Source organism: Uloborus diversus, chromosome 3 (genome assembly GCF_026930045.1).
Source record: "Uloborus diversus isolate 005 chromosome 3, Udiv.v.3.1, whole genome shotgun sequence".
Lineage (NCBI taxonomy): Eukaryota > Metazoa > Arthropoda > Arachnida > Araneae > Uloboridae > Uloborus > Uloborus diversus.
Window position 1 is genome coordinate 17212413 of NC_072733.1, and position 23958 is coordinate 17236370.

General features: G+C 33.1%; 1 protein-coding gene across 1 annotated transcript in view; it reads right to left on the bottom strand.

Moving 5' to 3' along the window:
* Positions 1-11002: 11002 nt before the first annotated feature.
* LOC129218448 (two pore potassium channel protein sup-9-like) overlaps positions 11003-23958 on the bottom strand; it is a 97164-nt gene continuing 84208 nt past the window's right edge. The window contains exon 2 of the mRNA XM_054852723.1: positions 11003-11826. Coding sequence (XP_054708698.1) covers positions 11003-11826 — 824 coding nt within the window. The remainder of the gene's footprint in view (positions 11827-23958) is intronic.

Below are 23958 nucleotides of genomic sequence, written 5' to 3' on the forward strand. Positions count from 1 at the left end.
TGTTTAAATTGTTAAGAAAATTAAGGATCAATAAATTGTTACAGGTGGCATACTAGACGTAGAATTTGCTATAGATTTAAATTTTGGAATCTTTTAGTGGCTGAATAAAAGACTGAAATTTATCCAGTTCACTAGTTGGAACTTGCCCTTCCTTTACTGTCCTTCCGTTACCATCAACAAGTAAGTTATTTCTATTCTTAAAATAATAATTTTTGAGAAACAGCACACAAATCATAATGATCTATTCTTAGCTTTGGCTCTTTAGGAACTTGCTATAAATTGTATATGAGCATAAGCATCAATTTTTGAAAAAAAAAATATGTATTTGTTTAGCTCACAAACATAAATACATTGATTTCTCAGTATTAAATGTCCTTACGTTACCGCTTCAAGTCACGAGAGTTAGAATGCTTTAAAAAATGCATAGTACCAAGCTGTCACAACTAGCGCAGAAAGCTTTGGAAAGGATTCATGTTTGCATAAATTGGAGCTTTTAACGTGCTTAGCAGAAGTCTCACTAATATTTAGAGGTAACCCTTAATAATAAGGAAGCCTTATGAGTTTTTTTTTGGGATTTATTCGAAAGGTTCAGATGATCATAGGGGCGTACCTTGCATCCTTTCTAGTACCTCCACCAAATTTAAGCCTTTTATGTAGGGCCGTGCGTCTAGCACAGTCCAGAAGGTTAGTAACAAAAATCAGTCGTCAGAAAACTTAAAACGTGTCAGATTAAGATAAGCTAGTTGAATTACTAGCTAAATATATTTTTTACTATTTTCTACCTTTCCGGATGCCCCCCCCCCCTGGCAAGCCGGCAGACGAGCATGTCTTTTGTTCCTGAGACTGGCTGGAACATCTAAACTGTGAATATCTGGCACGCTCAAGTATATCTATTTAACAGCTTTTTTTTTAATTATTATTATTTTACATTGTTGAAAACCTTTAGACGCTTTCTGCTTTCTCCACTGCTGAAAGGAGAGCATTATACAACTTTTTTTTTCTTTTATCCTAAATTAAAAAATCTAATGGATCCCGACAATGCTCGAGTGAATCCTCATTTAGCATCATGGGCTCCTTTATAATATAGTGTTATGATTTATGGTGTCATTATCATGTGATAACACGGGAAAAAAGAAACAAGTGTATTGCCGAAGTATATATTTGATATGTTACAAATAAAAGACTTTATTTGAATGTTATAAATAGAAGGGTTATTAAGCACATTTCTCTTTCAAAGACATAGTTCATACATTATGTAACAATTATAATAGAGAAATTCCTAGAGTTAGTAAAAACAGCAGGTTTATTTGTATGTATGTACATATACATACATGTAATCTTTTATACATATGTATTTGTACACATAGTAAATACCAAAAGTTTTCTAAGTTCAAAAGTGCGAGGCACAAGTTAAATGTTTACAGTTAGCTCTCACTTCTCTGGGTTGAAGAAATTTGAACTGGTTCACACAAAAATGTTAATTCTATGCATGCAGTGAAAATGAGTGGAATTATGGAGGGATGATGTATTTTCTCGTACCTTTTTCTTCTTTAAAACCCGAAAAAAAATAATGATTTTAAGTTGTCCCAAATCGGGCGCTTTTAACAATGCCGCCTTATTAAACAACGCTAGCAATGCACAATTGTAATAAATCCATCTATTAATTTAGCTTCATTTTGATTGGAGGACTCTATCAAAATAGGAACTTCCGTTAGCCGAGCGCAGGAAAAGCATCGCCAAATTTGGCAATGCTTGAATTTTTGGCAATGAAATTATTTTACTGAGATGTTTATTTTATGTTTTGAATGTTTATGTACAAATGTATAGTGTGGTTCTAATAACTTGAAGCCTGAACTTGGCGATTTTACTTCTTTTTGGAGCTTTAAGAAAAGGTGATTAAAGCTGACTCGAGTTGGTTTACCTTCTTAGTACTTTTTCGAAATTATTCCAAGTTATATCCGCGCCATATTCACCGAACTTTCTAAAAAGAAATAAACATTTGCAAGTTGAAACTTCTATTAATCAGAGTTACACTATGCGTATGATTTCGTTCGCCTTTGATAACTTTAAATCAGATGGGCGATGAATTAAACGATTCCATTTGTTAGAATATTGATAAGAAAAGGCGGTCTGCTCTGCTAGTAACGGTCGTTTTGTGCCAAGAAAATTTCCTCCTTTTGCTCCCATGAAGAAACGATCTTCTAAGGTCTTGCTACCAGAGCCAAACTATAAAATGACAAAATCTGCTGGTGACATTTGTTGGCAACAAGGAAGAAATTAGTGGTGAAATTGCGCCCAGCTATCGAAAATGAATTTAAAATATTTTTGTGCTTTTTAATAAAGTTGTGCTGTTTCTTTGTATCATAACACATAACAAACTTTAATATTATAAATACACAATCTTGTAGATATTTTGATAAATATTAATAAAAATGTTACATCTGCATGTGTAACACTAACAATTTTTTTCCTTGCGCTTGGATATAAGATAAAATATGAAATTGAACAACTGTAGAAAAAAATTATGGTTGGAAAAACCCAGAAAAGTGGTTTTCGGAGTTGACTTTTATTCTAATTTAAAATTTCGTTGAGGACCTATTTTTATTTTGTAAATTGGAATTTTTGTATCTTTCTTGTATTGGCGAATATGGGGCAAAATATTTTTGCTATTATTAAATGATTAAGTTCTTGCGATTAAAAATTTTAGTATTAATTTAGACCTAATAAATATCGATGCAGTATTTATTTATTTAATTAAGCTTAGTTATATTTTAAATGTTTCATACAATTAGTCAAGTGAATGCAGGGTAAAGTTTAATGCAGAAGTAAGAAGAAGTAAAGGGGTTAACGCATAAACCATTTATTAAATCACTTACGTATTCAGTTATTACTTAATTCGTTTACACTCCTTCATATTCACTGAATTATTAATTCATTCACTGTTTCACTTATTTTTAATTCCATTTCTTTCCATTTATTTTTTCTCATATATTAATAAATTAATTGATTTTTGTCATTCGTTAATTGTTTCGGTTATTTTTTCCTTTAACTTCTTTTTTTTTATTTACACTTTTATTTGGTCAAAATTTTTTTTAATAATCAAACAGAAAGTACTTCATTAGAAAAGTATTTTTACTTCCAACATTACCCTCATAATGTTTCAATGCAAGTTTTACTATAACATACATTGTTATTTCTTTGTGTATTGAACTAATTCCAATTTGTTCATTTTTTTAAATGTTACTATCTTAACTATTTAATTTTGACCCACATTTCCCTACTTTTGAAATAACAGCAATAATCAATTGTTGTGTAATGTTTACGCTTGATAAAATGAAATATTTTGGTATCATGCTCTTTTAAATACTATACATTTATAAAAACCGGTAACACAAAATAATCATGGGCTATCAGGTTTGTGTAACATTTTTTTTTCCAGCTTAGCAAGTATTTGAGCAAAAAGTTAAGTATGGTGTTATAAGGAAACTAGCCCAGTTCCTCTAACGAAGGCTTTTCATTTAATTTAAACAATTTATTTGTAATGAACTTGCCCCAAGTGATTTATAAACAGCATTAGTACTAAGATTTTGAAGAACTTCTTTTTATTTTATCAAAAGGAGCCGTTATATATGTTTCAGAAGTGCTTTAGAAATATTAAAAATGTTTTTTAACATTGTAAATATATTTTTCAGCAATATATAAGTTCCTTTCACGTGCATTCAACTCTTTATTTTCAACCAAGAAGTAAAATTAGTTTCACGAAAAATGTATTGAAAAATTAAAATCACTGTCATATTGTATTGAAAATTTACATTGTAGCAATTTAGAAAATTTTTCCTTTCCAAGAATGCAGAAAGAAAAAAAAAATTGCTTTTTTCAACGTTTCTTATTAAAAGAAGTATTATTTCACGAAAGGGCATCAAAGGGTGTCAGGGAATTAATATGCATCGGTAAAAATACTGATTAGAAGTAATTTTTATCAATTTCTGTCAATGGATTTTGATGCTCTATTTTAAACTAACCATTTTTTCATCATAATGAATTCTTTTAAAACTTCAGTGTTCCCTAAACTGCTTTAAAAAATCCCAAGCAGTATATTCAAATACATTTTTCAAAAGTAAATTGGTCATTGATAACTTTTAATTCACATTATAGTATGATTCTATTGACCTATTTATTCACGGCTACATACAGAACAAAATGTATGGGGTCTGTATTAAACTGCCAAGTACATAAATGTTCTTCGGAAAGTTTGAATTCGCTTTTATTAAACTAGAATGTTTTGTTATTTAGCATAATTGATAATCGTGTGCAAAAATTTATTGAATGCTGTTGCAATAAAAATGAAAAAAAAAAAAAAAACACCCGTTGTTTAAACAATATAAAAAGAAGAAAATAATCAGGTAAAATTTTAAATATCATTTTTTAAATGATGCTTAATTTTTTTAAAAAACACGATCTTTAAACATGACTTGCTTTAAAAGATAAAAAACTAAAACATTAGCAAAAGCAAAATTTTTTCACGCAGGTATAATAACACTTATGTACCTTGCATACTATTTACATTTAAGTTTCTCGCTTTACATAGTCAAGCAAAATGTTAGCTTTCTTCCTTACTTTTAAAGAAAAACAATGGGATAAGCTCAAATCGTAAAGTACTAAAAATTGCTCTTAAATGTTAAAAATATTTCTTCATTTTCTTGATTTATTTATCACTTGATTTAACTTTCAGACTTCAATCAGACTAAAAACGACTTCAGGAGATACAGCTGTCTGCTATGAAAGAAATTGATTCTGTTAACATTTACATGTTTTTAGACTTATGTTGTTTCGACTTTCTGAATCTTTCATTCAGTTTTATGGGATAAAATGAATTGATTCTCTTCTAGTTATGAAAGAGAAAGTTCATGCATATAAAAGATAAACATTTCAATGCTTCTGAAGTTTTAAATATAAACTACTATTGATTTATATCGCGGAAACGAATAATTTTGAAAAAAAAAAAGTAGTACAGTTTCAGGTTACTTTTTCAATGTTGAGCTGAATATAATTGTTTAATATAAAGTGAATACGTTTTTTGCTTTGTTATTAAATACTATGATGCATAAGGAAAAATGTATTTCAAAAATGATCTCGAATTAAACGGTTAACACTTAACATTGTCTAAAACGCTTTTTTATTGAATGATTGGACAATTAATTCACAAAAAAAAAAAAAAAGATGCTGAGCATTTATTACTTACGTTCTTAAAATAACCTCCATTCACAACTTACCCAATACAAAAACCTTCATTTTGATCAATAATTTTTGTTTGTGTGTTTAATAAATAATTTCCGTAGTAAATATGAATTCTAAGGATTCGGAAATGTTTTCCTGAATAGTGAACAGACTAAAAGGACTTGATAAGAGTATTGCATAAACAATTATTATGTTTAAGTATTGTTCTTATATGTATATATATATATATATAAGTACCGTTAAATGCAAGAAGGTGTCAAAAATCATTTATTAAAATGCTGATTAGTGTTATGGAAAAAATTTCACCATCTCCGCACACCTAAACTACGCTCAATGAGTTTTTTTTTTTTTTTTTTAAAGAAAAACACAGATATTGCATTTACTTATGATTTTGATTACATGTACCATATTTTACAGCTCTGATTAATGAACTTAGTTTATATTAATGCTCTAGTTTATTTCAAACTTACTGCTCGTTGTTAAATTTGGACTCGTTTTGAATGGTATGTATGTAATTGAGAGAACATCACAGAAATCAGCATTTGAGAGAAAAAATAGAGCAAAAAAAAAAAGGAATTTATTATGATTTTCAAGACTCTTGGGACAACAGTCACAGAACGATGCTGTACATGAGCGATTCAGCTATAAAAACAATTCACAGCACAGAACCAGAAATTGAGAAACTGATGAAGAATATGGTGTCTTCTCCATGAATACGAATTTGGAAGGGTATTTCAGATCCAACTTCTCGTGATTAAAAATCCGTCGATCAAAAACGTTACTTGGAGGGCTCTAATATAAAAAAGTCAAAGGAGGAAGTTAATTTATTTTTTATGTAATTTGCTCAAATTTTTGGAAGAAAAAGAAACATGAAACTATTTTTTAAAAACTTCTTTTTTTCTTCAAAAACATCTATCTCGACGATTAGCTCAAACCATTTATTGTGCTTAAATACCCACGGATCAAATGAAAGGACATTTTTAATCATAATTCTTAAATAAAAAAATCGGAATGTATATAGAAAAACCAATAAGCTTCTGTCACAAGTCATCATTCCCTTTTGTCTACTAATTTTTTAAACAGACTCAAATCGTTTCTACGATCACAGAATAACTTCAGTGCTAAATGCGGATTGAGATACATCTTTTGAAAGACAGATGCAATAATTGTTCCGTATAAAACATATCATATCTAATCAGTGGCAAGCTAATCAGAGTCCTTTAACTTGTTGTACAACAGTAGCATTACTTCCAGGAAACGTTTATTATGTAGCATTATTTCAAAGACACCAATGCGTCTTTAAGATTAATTTTAAATGTATGTAACAAACTTCCTCTGAATAATTTTTGAAAAATCAATTTTGAATGAATTTTTATTTTATTTGTATGGTATTTTGTTGTTAAAAGCATTCTCGTCAACTAAATTGCAGCAGTATGATTAGCCATCTTAGACCATCTAATACTGGGCAGTTACATAATAAAAACACCACGTGAAAGCAACTCTTGCACTTTCTTTAGAAATTTCAACACAGTTTTCTTCACATTGCGCCGATCGGCTGAGTTCGTTCCTGAGTCTAAAATATTTTAAAACTTAAGAATGGAGAATTAATTATTAAAAGTTAAACGCCGACTGTCGCTGTTTTACGTAATTCAAACGTAAGACAGTTAACGTTTAATTTATCAGATAAAAATATTTTTTTAAATATTTCTTTAAATACACTCAAACCCATTTTTGTGTAATGGATAGAGACCACACAAAAAATCGTTCGTTTTATAAAGAATTTTGTCCGTTTTGTAAATTATCTCGTCAATTGATTCCCAATATGATTGAAATGTTTATATGGAGCACAAAAAAAAAAAAAAAAGCACGAAAAAAGATCGCACAAAAAAAGGTTTGAATATACCTGGAAAAAAATATACACAGTTCAATGTTAAATATGATTGGGTTCGTTGGGGAAAACTGAATGAAAGCAGAAACTTTTGCCTTACTTCATATATAAAAATAGATATGTTTGCAAAGCTTGCGTGTCTTTCTCATAAACATTTACTTATGTGTGGTAGATATTTGTACTGATATTTTATTAATGATTCTTCAAACATTTCTTAATAGAAATAGCACAAAAAGAAAAGGGTATCTTCTGCCTGTTTTCATACGTTAATTGTAAAAAACTTTTTGCTTAAAATGTAGCAGTTGAAGGGGTCACAGTACCTTTCCAACATTTTTTTTAAATTTAAGTAAATTTTATATTTCTTTGAAACTATAACATGCATACTTATTTCTTAATCAATAATTTATTTTCAAAACTTAAAAATATTGCCTAATTTTTAAAAAATTCAAAAAATTGAAGAAAATTTAAATTTTTTGAAATCCCTGAGGCTTTTTTATTTTTGCACTAATTAAAAAAAATTTTTCTGCTAAACGATCACTATAATCATCTCTAAAAATTTGTGCATTCTTTTGCTTATGAGCTAATTAGAAACTTTTCTGTGATTTATTATGTAAAAAAACAAAGTTTTTTTAAAAAAAAATTGATTTTTAAAGGTTTAACATGCTCTAAACATTTGAGTAATTTATAAAATGCTTATCCAATGCACAGTTTTGTCAAATATGTTATCCCAATTGCAAAAAGTATTACTTTAAAGCTGTATCTTTAATAGAAAAAAATCCTTAGGGATTCTAATGACATGAAAACACAAAAATACCATCATCGAGAAAAAGAAGTTAAAGTTTTTCTTTTGCATAAGAACACATAGCGAGCATGGCCTAAAACCACTCATAACTTTTTAAATATTTGAAACTAAAGCAATGAAACTTTTTCCCTGTGTTTAGAATAGTTTTTAGTTTTGAAATAAGCAATAAAAACTTTTTTGATCGTTTCATCATTTTTGAGGTACTGTAACCCTTTAAAAGCAAGAGACTTATTACAAAATTTTGTAAAATGACTTTCGCCATTTATAAAGCTCATACCTTGCTCGTCATTGGGTGAGTTTGAACATAAACAGGAAATAAATTATATGTAGCTTATCCTAATGCAAAATATTTGGGTCGGCCTTTCAAGTCTTATCTTTCATGTATATGTGAAGTTAAACTCTGACTGCTTTTATCGAAAAAAGTATTGTGCAGTAAAAAAATAATTATTTAAAAAAAAATATTTACAGGCAAATGACTTAGTGTTGCTGATTTTATCGACACGTCTTAACATTAGACAAAGTCCGCACTCTTCTTAAAGTAAGCACTGCTGACGTGTAAATTGATAAAAACAACATTGATGAAGCACAAAGAATTCCTAATTATTGCATACATGTGTTTTGGGGTTATAAAGTACCCCTTTTTCATCATAGATGTCAGCTTATGGATGAAAGAACATCCGATAAAACTCGTGCTTTGGGATTACAAGGAACTCCTTCTTCAGTGTAGAAGCAAGCTTAGGAAGGAAACCAACAAAAACTTAAGCCTTCGGTTTGCAAGGAAATTTGTTTTCAGCATACATGTAAGCTTATGGAAGAATATCCAACAAAATCTCATGCGTCTGGTTACGAGGAACCTTTTCCCCAGTGATAAAGACAAAAGTTTACGGATAAGCAAAAATCTTTAATGCAGGAAACGAGTTTTTAGATTGAAAAAGCACCTGATGAAAGTTTTTGTCGGTTGTTCTTTTACACATAAGCTCAAGATTTCCAAATTAAAAATAAATTATAGCCCCGACACACCTTTATGGAATAATATTCATTTTTTTCATTCATTACATTGCTTTCATCAATTGCTTTTTCGAACAGAAAATTGTTATTATTTTTTTTACTGCTAATATTTGTCTGTTTATGGGCATAGACGCGCAGCCAGAAAATAATTATAATATAACAACAGTAATAGTAATAAAAATAATATATAATCGCAGAAAATGGTTTATTATTGAAAAAGTTCTACACCTATCAGATTAGAAACATGAAAAGCTAGCAAACATGAACAATAATAGTAACCGAAGAAATATTTTAGAATACTATAAGCATTATGTTAAATCTAGAGCTCAAAATTTGTACATCATTAAAAATTGCTTAAAATATTTTATGCAATTGTTTTTAAAAATAAGCTTTTGAAGGGACACTACCAGGAGTATTGAATTCAAGCTGCTATGTCCATGAAAGCAAGATGACAGAGAATTGATAAATGATGTCATTTGCATAAAAATATTCAAGGAAGTTATTGCACAAAAGTGCTTCGAGGCAATAGAAAGTGCCGCTATACACGGTTGGGAAGCACTTATTTAAAGCCATTGAGGACTTCAGAAGTAGAATTCTTAACCTTTGTGGACTGTGGTTCCAAACTGATTTTATATATGTATATATATATATATGTATGTCCTGAGAAAAAACGAAACACTCCTTCTTATTTTCATACTATTTACACTAGAGACAAGAAACATGTAAATTTTGCAGCAATAATTGGCAGGAATAATTTGCAGGAGAAAATATTTAGAAAATTTTATCAAGAGGTCGTCTTTATATTAAAATGAACGTCAGTGTTTAAATTTAAAGTTGCAACACCCGTTTTTTTATCAGCTTTTAAATTTAAACTGGAGTTATTTGGTTCCATCATTGCTATACGTTTAAACTGAAAAACTCGCCTCGTGAATTCAAATTTCAGTGTGTGTGTTATTTTTTTTTAAATATATTTTTACTTATATCTAATTTACCATGGTTACGGCACTATTTGGTGTTTACTAAGAACAGTTTTGGGACTAATGAGCTATAAACATATGTTTTAGGTGTTTGAAAAGATTAATTTAAGTTTTGCGATGAAATAAGAAATTTATATTTGAAAAGAATTTAATCTGAAACAATATTATGTTTTGATGAAATATTAATCTTGAGAATATGTTATATGGGCGTCCAAAGCTTCAGTTTAAAATATTCACTTATCATTTTGCCATGCTTAAAAATTGTTTTGCTGCCATTTTATGGAACTTGTACTATTGGTGAATATATAAGATTTTACTTGTTTGGCAAAAGCAAGAAGTCTTATCAAAACCATGGAAACGAACACTGCTTTTTTTTTCCTTCATAATATTTTGATGACTTTTTTCATTGCCTCATGAGAGTCAACTAGCAAACTGGCATGTAAAATCTAAAGATGGTCTCTTTTTGAATATCTTCTGATTTTAATGGACAGAATGCAATCTAATTTGAACAATCTAAACTATTATTATTGTCTAAATATCGCATTTAAGACAGAAATTTGAGGACAGACATTTTAATGTCAATACGACCTCTTATCAAAAACTTTGGTTCAATAATTTAAAATGTGTCTACTTTTTTAATAAGTGTCAAAAGACTACTAACATTTTTTTATAGCGCACATAGTGGTTCAGTAATTGGGAGTGTTTTGTGTTTTTTTCTAGGACTCTTGAGTATATACATATATGTAGATATATATATATATACACACATACATACATACATACGTACTCATTTTATGTATGTATCTTTGTATGTATCTATATATCTTGCTGTCTCTGAGAGATATCGCCAATATTTAAGTAGAAAAATATGTTCTTCCGAACACTGGACCCTACATTATTATTTAATCTTTCACAAAATACTAAAACTTTGTTCTCACATCGAATCAGTGTCTACGTTCATAGTAAAAGATGTGTTAGGTGTCCTAGGTAAAAATATTAATAGGCTTGTGCTTCCAAGCACTATGTGGTTTTATGATCCCCGGTATAACTTCACTCCCAACTCTATGCGCCCGTTGGGACAACTTACTATCATATAGAGGCACGTTTGTTTCTGATATCATCATAAGGTAAATAAAGAGAAGTATTAGGAAGGTCGCCTTCTCGAGGCTGCTCATCAATAGCTCTACTCTCGCCACTCAGAACATCCATAGGCAATAAATGAGCTCTGTTGCTGCTAGGCGATCTACGATTCTCATTTTTAGGCGTCCGTCTGTGTCCATAGCACGTACATGAACACACCGAAGTGATCTCATCGACTTCTGAAGACACATTTGGATCGTGGCCAGACGTCATGGATCCATTCGCAGTGATGACGTCACCTTCGAGGCGGACAGCTTCTTGGGCAGCAGTTTGGGCTTCTGCTTCGTCGCGACGCTCATCTTCTGTGTTCATTGTCATGAATCGCAGCACCAGAAGATTCATCGCTGCAGACACTACCGAGAGCCCGAACAGGATGAACACTAGACTAAAAGCCACATACTCTGGTTCTCTTTGCAAAGCACTTTCTTTTTGAAGAGCTACATAATCACCAAATCCTATAGTTGTTAGTGTTATAAAACAGTAGTAGAAAGCATCGAAGTAATCCCAACGTTCGTACTTGGAAAAGGCCGCAGCACCAGTTGTCATTACAACTGTTGACAGGATGGACACCAAGCAGATGAGGTTGGTCTCGGAAACTTCTGTGTTTCTCATTTTCAAACAACGTTTTCCAAATTTGAGTAGAAAAGCTACGAAAGTATTTAATCGTTCACCAATGCTTTGAAACATCACAAGGCCTAATGGAATTCCGGCTAGAGCATAAAACATACAGAAAGTCTTTCCACCCCACGTTGCTGGAGTAGAATGGCCATAACCTGAAACGAAAAAGGAAAATCTTACAATTAAACAATTCAAAATACAGTTTTATATTTCATTTCAAGAAATTGAAACATTGTCATTAAACTCATTTAGGTCATATAGTGATCAAGCTAATGGGTTACTTAAGTTTTCAGCCTCGTTGGAATAATCTTTATCTTTACTAATAATAAAGCTGAAAGTCTCTCTGTCTGGATATCTCTCTGTCCGGATCTCTCTCAGTCAGAATCTTTGTGACGCGCAATGCACCTAGACTGTTCGGCCGATTTTCATGAAATTTGGTACAGAATTAGTTTATAGCATGGGGGTATGCACTTTGAAATTTTTTTCGAAAATTCGATTTTGTTCTTTTTCTATTCCCATTTTAAGAACATTTTCCGAGCAAAATTATCCTAAGATGAACGAGTAAATTACAAAATTATCATAACGTGGAACCGAACATGAACAAGCCAATTGGCGAGAAATTCATCATACAGTATTTGTAAATATATCAGGTGAACCAAAAGACCTTTTAATTTTCTACTACGGACAAAGCCGTGTGGGTGCCACTAGTTTTTAATATAATAAAATTGAAAAAATGTGTGTTACATTGATCAGTAAGTTATAACTTGCATCAGTGATTTTCAACGTGTGGGTAGTGTCCCTTAAAGTAAGATAACTCTAAAGGGAGGAGGGGTGCGACATACAGCGAATTCAATATTAAACTGAAACATTCTCAAAGTACTCAAAATGTACAATTGCGTTGTTATGAGGGAACAGGATATGAACATTAAGATTGTAAACCGACTCGAGAATATTTACTATATCAGTAACGCTGCTACAGATGATCTCTTTTTCACATTTTACCTTTTTTAAACTGTTAAAAGATAATTTCAAAGAATCATACAAGCTCTGAAACTCATTTCATGTGTAGTTTAATCTAGGTTCTCATTTTTGCTCGATGTATCCAAGAAAGAGTATGAATATCTAGCACTTTTTATTACAGCGGAAAATTCGATCTTGGAAACTTTTCTCAGTTTTACTAAACATTGCATTTGGGTTATTCTCAAATATGCAGATATTTTTTAACACTTTGGATCAAGATTTTAATAGACAACATATTTTATTTAAGAAAATACTAAAATATGCTTTTGTTTTTTATATGTAATGTTAAATATGATAAAATAAAAATATAATTTGCAATAAAACAATACTTCTATATTACAGATTCAACTTCGAAATTAAAAAAATAAATAAATGAGTCATTCTTCAGCAATGTGGAATTTTGCATCCTGGATTTTTAACTTTTTGATCTTTTAAGGAGTTTGGCATTTTTTAGAAGGGCAATATGTATCTTGGTTAAACTACAATAGTTCATTGAACATGTACATTAGGGTGGAGTGAAAAAAATAAATTTTTGAATTTCAAAACTCCTGGGGTCTCAAAAGTTGCCTTTTAGCATCAATATGGTAACCTTAAAATATTAGCCTCCTAGGATAATATCTTTAGATTCCAAAATCGCTCCAAAAAAGTCTAAAATTGCAAAAAAACTTTTTGAATTTTTTTACGAAATTTAAAATATATAATTTTGAAAATGCTTAGAGGTGGAAATTTTAACTCTATGTAAGGTTAATATCACCTAGGAGTTTTAGGTCGATAGTGTAGTTTCTTCTTATTTTCTAAAAACCACAAAATGAACCAAAAATCGACTTTTTTCTTCCATTTTCACTCGACCTTGTAAAACAAAAATAAGTCAAGTGCGCACAATATAAGTATTTTTAACGCAGAATCTTAACTTATTTATGAACTAAAAAACTTATTTTATTATTCAGATATATTATTATAATACATTTAAAAGCTTTTGCTACGCATCATTCTTGTAGTTTTTGTATACAATGATGGTACAATCCAATTAGCAAGCACCCAACGAGAACAATTACTTTTTTTTTTACCAATTAAAAGATTTTCGATTATAAAAATCTTTGTTACCGAATTTTCCATTACGCGAGTTCGTATTAATTTACTTTACTTCAGAACAGGGCCTCTTTCTTTTTTAGTCCAGTCAAATTAAGTCATGACCCGGACATTCAAAAAAAAAAAAGAAGAAGAAGAAGAATTTGCACCTATACCAAGCTGTTCAGTATCGTGAGGAGATAACGTACCAAAAAGTCCCAAGAGTTTGAGCGTCGGGCTTGGGAGTTAAGGGGGACAAAAAAGGGAGTCCACAATGCAGATTATTGCTTTATTTCAGCTGTATCGCCAACGCTATTCCTTTCATGAAAGGGTATTTGAATAAAAAGTGAAGACTGTACGAAGGACTAATATTGCAAGTAATATTTTTACACAAATCCGTCAATGGGGGGGGTGTCCTCCCCCCCAAATTTTGTGATATACATTGTAGAAATGCAAAAGTTTCATTGCAGGTATTTTATTGTTTTTAAAATGACATTTTACAGTGCACATTTCATTTGCCCCCCCCCCCCCCCTTCTCTCCCTCAAGTAAATGAATTGACGGACCTAATCGGGTCAAAACACAAGCTTTTGTCGTGTTTCTGCTACATTTCGATGTCTGTTTCTACCAAATATTTCATCAGATAAAATTGAATGAAGGGAAGTACTTTAAAGCATGATCCAGATTTAGGTGTAGTCTGTAGTCAGGTTTTTTTAGCATTGTCTTATTTCTCAGTAGTTTTACTGTAATTTGATGTAATTTGTTCAAAAGTGTTTAGTTTTTAATAACTTAAATACTTTACTTCCTTATTATTCAGTCTTTGAAATTTCATGAAAGTATTTAATTTTTTGGATGTAAATGATTAAACCACACCTTTTTTTAAAAAATTTTATTGGATAGCTTCATAAGAAGCAGGATTTTTTATGAATGACGTTTAACTTCTTAGTTAGAAATTCATAATTTCAATAATAGGGATTATGCTTGTGACAAAAACACATTTAGTGTTTTTTTTTTTTTAATCACGTTTTATAATTTCTGTCATTTTGGCTCATTTTTCTTTTTCTATAATCAGAGTCATGAATTTGGCACAAAATTTGTCAGGACCACGGAGGGTACCTTAATGCGACTTTTTTAACACTTTAATTTTGTTCTTCAATTTCATTTGTGATTAAAGGTTTCACAGAAATTCCTTAATTTGGAGACAAAAAAGTCTTTACATTCTTTAAAATGTTTATCAACTCAAATGCTACCAAAGTTTTTCCTCGTTCAAGAGCCATATTGAAAACACAAACAAATGCCAGAACACAATCTGTGAATTGGAAAATTTTAACTATTTAAGTAAAAAAGCTGCAATTATAAGTACGGACTCAAATATAATACTTTCTAAAATAGATCAGAAAGAAATCCATATAGCAATCTCGGTGGATTTCAAGGAAGATACAATAATTATTGTTTCACCAACCTTTATATTAAACCAACAGAAGATGTACGAATTCCTCTAAGTAATCTCGAAAGTCTTTTAAAAATATTCCAAATGAAAACATTATAATTATGGGGGATTTCAATAGTAAAAGCAACTCCCCTGGGGATATGCTGGAGACGATCCAAAAGGAAGAAGAGTAATTAATTTTTATCGAGCGGGAAATCTGCAAAACGAAGAGAAAACACAAAATATTTTTATAGACGGGTCCGAGTACCGTATGAAGCGGGGAAGCTCTTTCTCATTTCAGGGCCCCACAAATTTTTTTTAAGAAAATTTTTCTAAAAATTTAACGCAAATTTAAATAAAATTCACTGTTGCTACAGGGTACAGGTGTTATTTTTAAAAGTGACCCTGCAAAATTCAGATTAATGTTAATCCCCTCCTCCTACCCAACACATATTTTTTGTACATTGCATACAAAAGTAATTCTGTAATTCTCAACAATGAAGGGTGGTTAGATTAGTTGCTGAAACAGATTTATCATATCACAAAATTAATAGTTATAAAAGTGCACTGTAATAGTTGTGCCAAATTTGATTGAACCAGCTCTAATGTTTGTAGTTCCTGTAAAAGCTTTAATCTGGAATTTTTAAGCAATTTTTCATTAATTTTTGGCATCCTGAAAATTTTGAGGAAAAGCTCTAGCATCCCGAGCCTTTTGGGTAATCAAACTCCAACGTCCTACCTTTCAGATTTAAGAAACTACACTTTTTCTACACATTCAACATTCATTCGAACATTGGATTCACATCAAGACCCAAAAACAGCCGTACAGAGCAGTACAATGTATAAATTGCAATCTTTCGATCAAAATTTTCTTTCAATTTTCATCCTTCAAATTTTCCGAACAGTTGTGTGTGTGCTTTCATTACTATATTTTTAAACGTTGAAGATTCTTGCTTATTTGTACGCATAATATAACATACATATTTTATTTTTCTTATTAAAAAGAATTTGTTTAAAATTCACAATTTGGTGACTCCTGTTAAGATATTTCTATTAATTAACATTCGCAAAAGTTTTTCATTAATATGTGTTGAGATTCTATAGTTCCTCAAATTTTTCAAAAACATTTTCAGCTTTTAAATTTGAAGTTTTGTTTTTATTTAGTGCTCTTAAGTTTTTTGGTTTCTTGGCCAACGGACCCTCCTCAGTGGTATGCCCCCCTCCCGCGTTGCTGGATCTGCGAGTACGTAGATTCGGGCCTATGTACAAGAGAAATAATTCTCAATGTACGCTATGAAAATTTACCACCGGAAAAAAAAGAAAATTCATTTCAAATATAGCATTGCTTTTTATTTTCTTAGTCTTCCATAACCATCGGCAAAAATGAACCTATGAAATTTCATATTCTTTAGCATAGCGCTAAAAAATCCAATAAAAGTGCACTTCGGAATGTATTTCTTATTCGATAAACCTAAGTGTCAATGTTATTTTGGATTGAGATACGTATAACTAAGCCCGTCATTTCATTTAATTGGAAGGCGGGGGGGGGGGGGGGAGGAATGGAAATGCACTCAAAAATATCATTTTAAAAACACTAAAATGCCTTCAATAAAACTTTTGCATTTGTACAATGCATAACACAAAATCTCGGGGAGGGGGGGGAATCCCTCCCCCCAATGTTGGATATGTGTAAGAATATTACTTGCAATATTAATTCTTTGTACAATCTTTAACTTTTATTCAATTACCCTTTCATGAAAGGAAGAGTATTGGAGATACATCTGAAATGAAGCAATAATCTGCATTTTGACCCCCCTTCTTTGTGTTTTCTTAACTCCCAAACTCGACGCTCAAGCTCTTGGGATTTTTTGGTACATTATCTCCTCATTATAATGAACAACTTGGTATAGGTGCACATCCATTTTTTTTTTTTTTTTTTTGAATGTTCGGGTTTGGCCCGTTTTCGATCTAATTTGACTAGACTATTTAGGGTAGACTGAAGAAAATGATTTTCCAAATTTCGAAACGTACAAGTGATTATCTTCGCAAATGAAAAAGAGCAAAAAACATTGTATTACAACTCCTATCAAACATCATTTATTCAAGTACCGGTTGAAATAACACAGGATATATAGAAGTTCTGTTCGGAGAAGCTGAAATTATACAGTATAACATTATTAATTTCCTAACAGGTGATGAAAAGCCACTTGACAACTTGGTTGTTACTGGTTAATTGATTGTGACGGTACCAACACCAATACTGGTGTGACTTTGTCGTCTATAGTTAAAACTAAACAAATACACTGGTCAATTTCGTCTGCGGTATGCAAACTAACGTTCACTGATTGAGACATTTAATGCAAAATTAGAACGGACCAACGAAGGAGCCCCTCGAATATTTTTAGTGACTAACAGAAAAGATGTCAAAACCTGCGAAAATCTGCCACTGGTGAAGTTTAAAAATTATTTTGAGAATGTCCCTTCTAATTAAACTAGAACAGATCGTAGTTCCCATCCACTATACAGTCGTATAAAATTTTCCAACATGTTTCATCTGGAGATTGCTCAAGCAATCTTGCTACCAAAAAACTTCGTCCCGTAGTACATTCCAGGTAGATAATGATTGCCACTCTCTATTAAAGCTATACATTTCAAAGAATCAGAGTGAATACGCGCGTGGTCACGGTTTGAGCAATCTCTAGATCAGGGCTGTCCAACTGCAAAGAGACCACAGGCCAGCATTCCGGTCACTGATCACCTGGCGGGCCGCAATTTGAAAAATTTGAACAATAAGTTCTTACCTCTTATATAATAGGAATTAAGAATAATTCTTAATGTATAAGAGGTAATTAATTATAAAACAATGAAACAAGAAGACTATAAAACAATTTGCTTAAATTTTAATTGGAAAATTGAGGCAGATCTGCCTTCTTTACAAGGGCAGGAGTGCTCACCTCGATGTTTTTCGTTGCCAGCAGAAGGTCTCACGAACTTTCGGATAGGGAGCTTCTGTGACGATTCTTGATAAAGTTCATTGTCGAAGAAGCACTTTCGCATAAATATATGCTCCCAAACATGGAAGCGACGAGAGCAAATTCTCAATTTCTTTTTCGAAATCAACAAAGGCCGTAGAATCAGTGAGGGGGTCTTTATTTTAAGCAATTGCAGGCAGGTTTTGCTTATCTGAAATGTTTCTCTCTTCCCTCCCTGTCTCCCTCCGCCAATGCGAAGGAATATTATTTCTAGGAATTCGTTTGAACACCAGCGTGCAGGGTAGGACTGTTTGACCTTGACCTGTAGATGTCCTGTACCTTTTTCTCTCATAACAATGAAAAGAGTATAAAAGGGCGATCAAGAGGAAGTTTCGGGGACCCCGGCTTGACCAAGAAGGATAGTCTCGGATGCTTCTTGATACCAATAAATGTCGAAAAAAGAAATATGCTGTATAAGAAGTTGGCGGGCCGCCAGTTGGACAGCCCTAGAATAAAACAAAAATAAAGTTCAATCTTTTAAAGTTTTTTTATATCAAACCTGTGTAGTATTAAATTCAAGTTTTGTACCGTGTAATATCGAGTCCGTGTTACAAAAGTCGCAAATTTCGTACTGCTAAATATGGAAACTGTGTTATTCGAAGATTCGCCTGTGTACAATTTAAAAGCCAAAGCTTACGATTCCGAGAATAAAGTTCAGATATATGCGTGAAAATATCTTATTTGTGAAAACGGATTGATCATTATTTTATCACGGAAAATAAATTATTTTTATGTTCACACATTAATTGCATATTTTCTATCTCAACTGCAACAGCGGAGTTTCTCACGATGTTGTAGGCAAGTAGCCAGCTTTCATCATGCCGTAAAAATGATCGATAATTCACAGAGGCATGGGTAATGCAAGAGCCGTATCTTGGGTAATTGCAGAAAATTTCGCTTCTCTGAAACTGTCAGTTCGTGAAGCTCTTCACATCTTCTTGTCACCTTGTACTCCTTTTTCCGTCTACGTTTACAAAACGCAAGACAGCCGCGCCTGCATTTATGCGTTGGAATTATGCTTGCATTTATGAATACATCACATCAGCCGTTACGGTTTATGTAACCGTAAATCAGAGCTAACTACGCGTAGAAAAGAATGGAGTGAACGAAAAACTAATTTCTCTTGTGTGTGAGTGTAGCTTCAAAATAGGCAGTCACACGGTGCTCGGATGCTTTAAAATCTTTATGCGGTGGAAAGCAGAGACGTAGCTAAGGGATGGGGGGGGGGGGTTAAAGGGATATAAACCATCCCATGAAGAAACAAACTTCATAGCATTATGGCACCAATCAAAAGAGCTATTTTAAAAGAATACAATTTCTGTGTGTGTCTACCGCTTAACGTTAAAATCTTTATATTTATCTACTAGCAGTACCCGCACGGCGATGCCCGTGCTAAAAATTTAAAAGAAGTCCGTTGAATAAAGAAAATTCACAATCATTTCCATCACTTCTAATGTGAAATGATCATTTTTCTTCAAGTAAAATGCGTACATACATTTTTCAAAAACCTATTCGAGTCTCTTTGAAATTTAAAACTATTCGTTAAAACATATAAAAAGATTAACACTAGATTTAAAACTTAAAATAATTTTTCAACTGTATAGTTCATCGCTTAACGCGCCAAGCAACTACGCTACCGTAACCCTGCCCTTTAGCGAGTGAAGTGTTTTTTTTTTTATTATTACTTTTTTTTAGCAATTTAAAATAATTCGCCAAATAAACAAGACTATAATAAAAAGGTTATAAAGAACAATCAGAATTGAATAATACGTCAAATGAAATTATTTACTTAGATAAGTAACTATCTTCAACTATAAAAACAAAAACAAAGGTTGTAGAAATAAGGAAAACAAAACCCAAGTAAAAAAACCTACTAAATCAAATTATGTACCTGTTTCTCGAAAAAAAAAAAAAGAATTCAAAAATCAGTTCGCTGACCACAAGTCCCACAATAGCGTGGCTATCAACACTGTGGGCCAGCGCCCTCTCGAGTTAACTTACCCTGCCATCTATTAGGAATTCATAAAACTAAACAATTAATTAAACATTTAATTTGCTATTGCAAACATTTCGAGAACGCGGTCGAACGGGATAAAAATCCTATCCTCCGTCTCCTGGTTCTAAGCTACCACCCCACCATTGTTCAGCCAAATCGGTTCAGCCGTTCTTGAGGTTTAAATAGTGTAACCAACATAACTTTCTTTTACATACATATATATTTCTATCTATCAATCTATTTATTTATCTGGCCATCTACTTATCTATTTATATATATTTTAGGTATCTATCTACACTGGTGTGCAAAAATTAAGGACGAGACGGTTTTTTCAATATAACTTTGTACAAAAGCTTTCCAAATCAACACATTTAATACCGTAAGATCCCCAATACGTAAGGACATGTGTAATGTAAGCAACACTTACTAAAAGAGAAATCAGAGGGATAAAAAGAAGCTTTATTGAAAAAGTAGCATGGAGTGCAATGCGATTGAAGGCCGAAACATCCCTGTGATGGGTGTCCAGCAAGAAACATCCGGTCTTTAGTAGTCCCACTGCGAGGCAGGTTTCAGTGTCTGTCCATGCTGAGAATGAGGGTGTCAATGAGTTGTTGAGGCATTGCTGCCCATTCGTCTTGCAGCGCCAATCGAAGCTCCCGAATCGTTACTGGTGGTAAGGTACGAGCTGCCAAGCGTCTGCCTAGAAAATCCCATACATGCTCGATGGGATTGAGATCCGGAGATCGTGCCGGCCAATCCATACGTTCAATATCCTCACTCTCTAAGAGCTGTTCGGCAGCTACTGTGCGATGACATGGTGCATTGTCGTCCATGAAAAGGAACTGCGGACCCATAGCGCCTCTAAAAGACGCACATATGGAAGAAGAATCTCGTTACAATAACGGGTCCCGTTGACTGAACCTGCGTCGAAGATGTGAAGGTCTGTACGACTACCAAGCATGATGCCTCCCCAAACGAGAGCACCGCGACCTCCATACCTGTCCCTTTCAATGATGTTCGAGGGATGATTGCGGCTTCCCCGCTCTCTCCAGATGAGTATGCGATGATAATCGCTACTCAGACTGAATCTGCTCTCATCTGTAAAGAGTACTCGTCCCCATTCATTGTCTCTCCAATTCCGGTGTTCCCGGCACCACAGAGAACGCCTTCTCCGATGGGCAGGCGTTAGAGGTACACACCGTATAGGGCGTCGTGCAAACAGACCACCACCGTGCAGTCTTCTGGCCACGGTAAATTGCGATATCGGTCGTCCAGTCGCCTGTGTCGTGTGTCTAGCGATTTCTCCCGCTGTCTGCCGCCTGTTTCTTCTGGCCTGTAAGACAATATACCGGTCATCTGCGGGTGTGGTTCCTCGTGGACGACCACTACTGAACCCCCAGATAGCTGTTCCTGTAGTTTGAAATTGTCTCCAAAGTCGTAAAACGATGCTGTGAATTCCGAACTTTGCAGTCACACTTGTCACACTGCGGCCTTCCTCCAACTTCCCAATGATTCGACCTCGGGTAAAAGCATCCAGATGTCGTCTAACAGATTGATTATTCGCCATTTCTCGCTGAGGCAGCAACTCGGTGTGATTTTAACTGCTACACGGCGTGCAATCTCTTTGCCAGAAATACTGATCTTACACCGACAACATGCTTTCTACTACTCAGACACTCCCCCATTACGTCTGCCTGCATACCTGCGCATGTGCTACCGTACATCACCTTACTTAATCTCCTGATTGGTCTTTCTGTCCGCGCTGCCTCTTCGTTCAGCTTATATGCTAATTTTTCGACTTCGTGCTTAATTTTTGCACACCAGTGTATATCTATTTATACCTATCTTAGCTATCTATCCATATCTATTTATATTTATTTATTTCCTTAATTATATATCTATGTACTTCCATCTCTGAATTTATTCTACTTCTATTCATACATCTATATCTATCTATTTATCTAAGTAGCTAGTTTTATCTTTTTATATATCCAAGTTATCTCTTTATATCTATTTACCTATATCTATTCTTATATATCTCTTAACAAACTGTTTAGCTATCTTATTATCTATCATATCCATCTGTATATATCTCTTTATTTATATCCATCTACCGGCGTGGATGTAAAAATTAATCTCTCCCCCCCCCCCCATCTACTACATGAAAAATTTCTCGCTACGCCACTGGTGAAACGAAATTTTTAATATTTAAGTAAAATAAATGGGGTACCAAAAAATTTTGTTTAAAGATTTTGAGCAACAAATACATACAATTCATTTCGCAATGCCTGACATCATTTTAGATTTAAAAAAATATATATTTGTGACCTTTTGAAAAGGAGAATCTTTTTTTTTTTTTTATTCACAGAAGCAGAAATTAAAAGTTCAATAATTCAATACGATATCGCAAGCATTTCTAATTTTGATACAACGTATAGGAATACTTTCATAATCTATTACATTATTGTGAAAAATGAAAAAATAACCTGTTGAAATCTAGCAATCTTTCTATCAATTTATTACATCACTGAACAATTCTACATTTGGCTCTAGAACAAACTATTTTTTCATTGTTTTATTACGTTATTAAAAATCGTACTGAATTATTTAAAATATGTAAAATGTGTTGGCGACCTTAATGCTCCATAATTACCATATCGATAGACCAAGGTATTAAGCCTTTGACTATATTTACTAACTCTAATTATCGTCTGCTGAATGGAGTAAATGATGAGCATTCTTTTATCATTCTTTAATTTAGTTTTTAGGTCGAACATTTTTAACTAGCATGTAACTTTGTTTACTTAGATCGCTACTAATATTCTTCCGATGTCTTTGAATAAAATTACATTTTTAAAAATTATTCTAATTATACACTCCTGTTTGTGAAAATTGCAACACCACGAAGGACTTACGCGAGTGAGCTGAAAATTGCAGGAAATGTAAAGTAGGCATGATATGCAAATGATTAGAATTGCAGACCGGTAGTGCATGCGTATGCTGAGCAGTGCCCTCTGAACGGCGGATCGAACCGAATATAAATAGCGAGGCGTGTATGATTATCGGTGGTTATATGCTAGAGTAAACGTTAACTGAATCTTAACTATGCCTCTTCGACGCAAGAAAGCGGAATTTGAGCAAATTTGGGAGTTTGAACGAGGCAGAATCGTCAGCCTTCGTGAAGCTGGATTGTATTATCGTGCAGTAGCCGCTCGTGTGCTGCGTAACAGCAGCAATCATGCGTGTTTGGAAGCAGTGGACGGACAAGGGTCGGACAGCTCGGAAATCTGGTAGTGGACCCCGAAATGTGACGTCAGCTCGCGAATGCCTGGTGCGTATGGCGCTAACGGACCGCACAGCTTCTTCTATACAATTGGCAACGCAGTTGTCGACAGCTACAGATGTTTCATTGTGTTCTTCATCAATTCGGAGACGTCTGCTGTAGCGTGGGCTGCGCGCAAGGTTTCCTTTATACAGGATTCCTCTCACGCAAAACCATCGCTGCCTGCGGCTACAATGGGCCAATGTGCATAGGAGCTGGCGTGCTGATTGGCAACAGGTCGTCTTTTCTGACGAATCCCGCTTCAATTTGTGGCACCGTGATAGCCGAATTTGTGTCAGGCGCTATGCCGGTGAACGGCACAATCCGAAGTGCATTATCGAACGCCACAGTGGACGAACACACGGAGTTATGATCTGGGGTGCCATAGCATATCATGGACGATCACAATTGCCACGGATTGT